This window comes from Crocodylus porosus, unplaced genomic scaffold (genome assembly GCF_001723895.1).
Source record: "Crocodylus porosus isolate Cpor-Errol unplaced genomic scaffold, CroPor_comp1, whole genome shotgun sequence".
Classification (NCBI taxonomy): domain Eukaryota; kingdom Metazoa; phylum Chordata; order Crocodylia; family Crocodylidae; genus Crocodylus; species Crocodylus porosus.
Window position 1 is genome coordinate 33503665 of NW_017728931.1, and position 6000 is coordinate 33509664.

Here is a 6000-nt window from a genome sequence, read left to right on the forward strand (position 1 = left end):
TCCAAATACTAACTCAGTTAATACATGCTTAATTAAGAAAGGTCTCAGACAAAGATAAATCTCTCAATTCTGATAGCTATACACTGAAAGGCCCCTTCAACTGCCATGCACACATCCCGTATGCTATGACCCCAAAGGATGTACTTATAAACTTACAATACTGTTAGTGGAGTTTAGTACATTAGCTCTGGAAAAAGTGACAAGTTCTAAGTTTCTTCCCTAGAAACAAATAGGTTTAAATCATTGCAGGAAAGGGCTGTTGAGCTTAGTACCTTAACTGAAATGTCCAAACCGTTTGGAAGATATTCTAAAATTTGTAATGCAGCATATAATGACTTATCAGCACTGTAAAACTGAATGGAATCACTTGCGGGTAGAAGCTCCTCTAGATTCCCAAAGATGTAGATAATCACTTACTTGCATGTCTTTCTAGGATATAGAAAACAAATTAACAACTCATGCCAAGATCTTCATAGCTTGCTATGTATTCTTTTTAAGATTTGTGTGTTTTGTGTTACTTCAGGGGTGGGCAAAATATGGCCTGCAGGCCAGATCTGGTCTGCCAAGGGATTTTATCCAGACCATGGCAGGTCCCTCAGCCCCTCCTGGCACAGGCGACTGGTGGGGGGGGGGTATGTGCCCCCCCTGAGATTAGCCACCAACTCAGCACCGGGCAGTTTTTTGCCGCACGGGCCAAGGGGCATGTTGGGGGGCACTAAGCTGCGGTACATAAGTACAGGAGTGGATATGGGGCTTTTGGCCCACCCCTGGGCCCACCCACAAATTGTGTGCCCCTCCCCCCCAACTCAGGAGACACCAGTCACCCCTGCCTCCTGGCCCAGGTGTGGGGGGGCAGCCTGGGCTGCTGCATGCGTGGCTGGTCCCACCATGCCTGTGTACACAGTGGGGCTGGGGTGGCATGGCAACTGGACTCAAATTGCAGACAACCCCAGGGGTGGTAGCTCCTTCTGTCTTCTGCTGCCAGTGTCTCTGCTGACACCAGACCCAGACCTGCTGCCTGGGTACCCCAGCCTGTCCACCCTGCATCCACCACCAGGGGTGACAGATGGAGCAGGCAAGCACGTGGGACCTCTGTGGAGACTAACCTGGGACCTACCATGGGCAGGGTGTGCCTGGCTGGACAGATGGGATGGGGCCACAGGTGGGCAGGGAGCAATGTTTGGGAGCAGGACAGGCAGGGCCATGCAGGGAGTGGATCACAACTCTGCCCCAGGCCAGAGGGGTGCTGAACCGGCCAGCAACAGCTTGTCAAAACTCCCTAAGTGGTCCCCCAGCCAAAATAATTGCCCACCCCTGTGTTACTTCAACACCAAGCAATTTAAAATGTGTCAAAAGGAACTACCTCCTACACAACTACAAACCTTTATCTTCCTTTTTTAAAATCAATGCATGCTCCCAGAGCACACTTATCCTTAAAAAAAGTATTTCTGAAACTATTGTCTCTCATTCTTGGATAAGAATTTGACCAGCCTTCCCAAGAAAGGTGTAGGGCATTGTTATCACTAAGTAAGAGCATAAGATAATTAAGATCAAAGGGTAACTTTTTAAATAGTTACAATAAGCATGTCAAAATAAAGCTTAAAATGAAAGCATCTCTTAACCGTCAACAAAGTCAAAAGTCAACTGGAGTGTTATAATCCAATAATTCTCTAGGTACAACAAAGTAAACTTCCAGGGAATTAGAGGGGAAAAGCCTATCATCTTACAAAAAGAAAATGATTCCCTGGCAAAACATTTCATTACCTCTTATCAAGAAAAAAAAGGAAATCAAAAGCAAGGAAAAACAAACAAACAAACCAACTTCCCTGTCTCTATAAGGGCATCCCATGAAAAATACATGTCACAGTGTATTTTTAAAGGAGCATGTAGATGGGTCAACTGGTTTTGACAATTTGTAAACACCTGCAACAAAGACTGTCTAAGCAGATTGCTTTTACCACACAAATGAAAGATCCACAAGACTTCCGTATGTGTGCAGAGTTACCTTTGGGTGTTGGCTGCAGCCAAGGTGGAGGATTTTGACTAGGGTGTGCCATTGCTTCTGCTGGGATTTAAATCAGGAAGTTCCTGGTTAGGAGGTCTTTTCCAAGATTGGATCTACCGCCATATTTGGGATCATGAAGGAATTTTCTCATGGTCAGACTGGTATAGACCGTGCAGATTTTTGCCTTCCTGTGTAGCAGGGGATGTGACCTTCTTCCTGGGATCTCTTGAGCATAAATTAACAATCTTTCACAGAGGAAGGATGTTGGCTGCCACGGTCCACCTCATTTACCTATGTCAAATTAGGTTATGTCATGTTTTTGTTGATGGTAGTTTTAATAATGTGTTAGATTATGGATTTGTACAGGCTTGTTTGGATAGGGATTATCCTGCCTCAGGCAGAGAATTGAACTAGATGACCTCTAGAGGTCCATTCCAGCCCTACTTGTCTATGATTCTCTGAGAGAGGTAATCCAAAGTCACTGTTAACCTGTGGAAAGCTTATAAGTATAGTTCTCAATTTCTTCTTGATGCATGGTGCTAAAGTGGAACCAACCAAGTAGCTAGTATTCATTATTCTTGCTCAAAAGAAGATAATGAGAGAAAGAAATTATAATTATCCACCTAACCTAGTGTAACAGCATAGAGGTAGCTCTGTTAACCATCATGCACAAGGCAGAATTTCATTTCTATGAGCAATGCAAACTGGACATAAGAGCAGATACTGCAATTAGGAGCTTCCAAGGGGAAACTTGGATGGATGACTATATACTTATATTGGATAGACCAAGAAACAAATAAATTCAGACACCGTTTTCATGCCCAAGAAAATGCAACTCCCACTCTCCCTCCACTGACACCAATTTCATGTTTAAAATAGCTGTGCCACTTGGTTCACTGCAAAACGCTGCTCAAGGAACTACTTACACATTTCATTAACTCACTAAAGCTGGAAGTTACTGCCTTTATTAAGGCACAGATATGCCCTCTAGGAACAAGATGTCTATGAGAACTGAAGTTTAAGCTATACAATTGAACTATAGGATCTCAATATCAAGGTGTTTGAACTCTGCAGGAACAGGAACAGGAGAAGAGATCTGGGGAGAGTACAACTAAAACTTGGTTTCCTGTCAGAGACATGAGGCTATCAATCCACAAGTTAGACACACAAGTCAGGCACAACCAAGCTAAGTTTTCTACAGTAGCCTTCACAGTTGTATTTTATATACAGCCTTGACAACTGGCTGCTTCTGCTCATGCTTTCTATGGACAAATTCTGGACAACAAATGCAATGTTATATAGGCAGAAAAAAATTATCCAAGTCACTCGAAACCCAGGCTGATAATTCATACCGGAAAAATGACAGGCACTGTAGAGTTACTGGGACTATCAACCACTTTAATCAAGACAAGTATGCCAAGGATTTAGTCCAATAGACAATGGCCAACATGGCATGGTAGGAAGCATACTACTATGCTACTGTGCAATAGTAGTGAGCTACTGTACAATCAGCACCACCTAAAAGCCATTTGGCAATGCTACTACTCAGTAACTCTGGCTACCGTGCAGTCATTTAGTACTTGTTTCTACAAGTGGTATGAACTTGTACTTGTTTATACAAGTGTTGAACGCCTGCACAGTCAGCGTCTCGCATAGATACAGCCAATCATCACTACAATGAAAGGCCACAGTCCTTGCCACTATGGGTAGCACAGGTGCCCACATTCACTTGAAAAGACACAGTGAATCAGCATGTCAAAACTCTATTCCTGTCTTATGCCAGCTCCTTGAGAACCCACCCCCCACTAATTATACATATTTTTTTAAGAAAAAGAAACTGACTTACATTTAAACACGTTTCTGTGCTACCTGAATGTAACTTCTCTATTATTTCCTACTTGTCCCTCATTTTAAAGGCCAGGAGTGTGACAGGCTGAGAGGTAGGTTCCCACTATGAAAATGTGGAAGTAACTCCATTGGCAGATGTGCAACCCAAGACAAGTTTAACAACATCTGGGGTACCTAAAATACAGAGATATCAACAACATTAGCCCCTTAGTACTGTAATACCACATCCAGAGCCCTACCATTACTTTTAACTGTAGGGTAGGGAAAACAAATCTGGCTACACTCCAGCATCCAGCAAATCTGGTGACTGTCAGCTACCAGTATAACCTGCAGTTTCAAGCATGTCAACTCAATCAAGTAGGCTCAGTGCTCATAAGTTAAAAGGTTAATAGTCTGAAAAATACTCCCCAATGTAATGTTAAATACAGCAAAGTAGTATTCTTATAAAGAGGGCAAGTAAAGGAAGATCAGAAAAGAAATAAATACCAGAAGGCAGTTCAGTCAAATTGTTGGCATTCTAGCAACACACAGCATTTGAAGAGGGTGTGCCTGCCATCTGAGGAAACAGATGGTAACTTACTTGCTAAGCAGACTCTGCAGTGCTTTGTGTAGAGGTTCCTTCAATTCCTGGGACACTTTCTCTCCAAGATGAGCTAGACAATCCTCAATTGAGCTCTCTGGATTAGCAGGACTGAATACAGGGGAAGTGTGGCAGTCAAACCCTGTGCTGGAGAAGGCTAAGGATAAAGTAAAACAAAAAATTCTGAGGCTAACTTTATTTAGCTTTAACTCACTAGTTACACGAAGTTTACTTTAGGCAGTGAGATGCCACTTCAGGGGAAGAGTGCGCTTGTATACCATTTTCAGGAAGACTGCAGTGGAGCCAAATTCAGCTGTAGAAGTCTGAGTTATAACTCCATTCTAATGTCCTTCTTAACAGAAAGATCCACCACAGGTGAGTAAAAGTAAACTGCATATATTTTTGGCATATACAATTTCAACTCTGTGACAGACAATAAAATAAAAAATAACATAACTCACATAGTGTGCAATCTGGCCATACATGGACAGAGCTGCAGCAGTACCAAAAACCAATTGTTAAAACAATTGTTTTATAGGTCTTTTTCATCTCCTGATTTTACTGAATCATCGAGTCACTCCTGCCGGTGAAGCACTCTTCCTCGTAATACACTGCATAGTCATTAGAATTTTAATGAAATAATCAATGATGATCAGAAAATAGTGTACAGCCCAAGAGACGACATGATCCCGCCCAAGATTAGATTTTTGGTAGTACATACTGATTTGGCCAGAAGCAAACCAGGTCCTTCATGCACAAACTGGACAAACGGGGGTTACACAAAACTTAGCTATTTTCCTTGATGCATTTTAAATTGTAACTTTGTAATTTTTTCTACTTAACTTCCTGATAATGAAAAGGAAAACAATAATTCCTACTGACTTCACCAGGTGCTTCCAGTTACGTAATAAAAAACGTGCATATCTACAAATTCAGCCTTAAAGGCCAACCACCAATAAAATGAGTTAAGGGTGCACCTGAGGAGAGGCAAAACCACTGCTCTGCCCTGAATCCTTCAGTTGCTGAGAGATGATTTAGCTCCCATGATAAATCAGAGCAGCTGAAATGCGGATTTAACTGATAAGAACTCATAATAGCCTACTAGTGACTGCCACATCAACTTGAGTTGCTGACACATAGTGAACATTGTGCCACACCTTAACCAGTTCCAAATGGTAAAGTGTAGTTATTTGGCTTAATTTACCCATGTATAACTATTATTATTTACTTTTTAATAATTCAAAACGATGAAAGAAGGTTTCTATAGCTTTCCAACTACTTTTGGGAGAACAAACAGGAAAAGAAAATCAAGGAAATGAAAATGGGAAATTTATGAGCATTAAGACAAAAAAGTATTTAAAAAGCTTCAAAAAAAGACTTTCATTATCATTTGAATGCCATCATGCTATGCAGTCAGCCTCAATTTGGGGAGCCTCCATGGCTCACCAAAAGCATCCGGGAATGTCTCCTTGCTAAAAAGGAGGCTTATACCCAATGGAAAGAAGGGGTCATCACCAGGGAGGACTATTCTGTAGTTGCTCGGGGATGTAGGGGGGTAGTTTGGAAG

General features: G+C 42.0%; 1 protein-coding gene across 1 annotated transcript in view; it reads right to left on the bottom strand.

Moving 5' to 3' along the window:
* Nucleotides 1-6000, bottom strand: part of BCL2L13 (BCL2 like 13) — a 74163-nt gene that overhangs the window by 38386 nt on the left and 29777 nt on the right. Inside the window, exon 4 of the mRNA XM_019544536.1 lies at nucleotides 4434-4590. Within this exon, the coding sequence (XP_019400081.1) occupies nucleotides 4434-4590 (157 nt within the window). The remainder of the gene's footprint in view (nucleotides 1-4433; nucleotides 4591-6000) is intronic.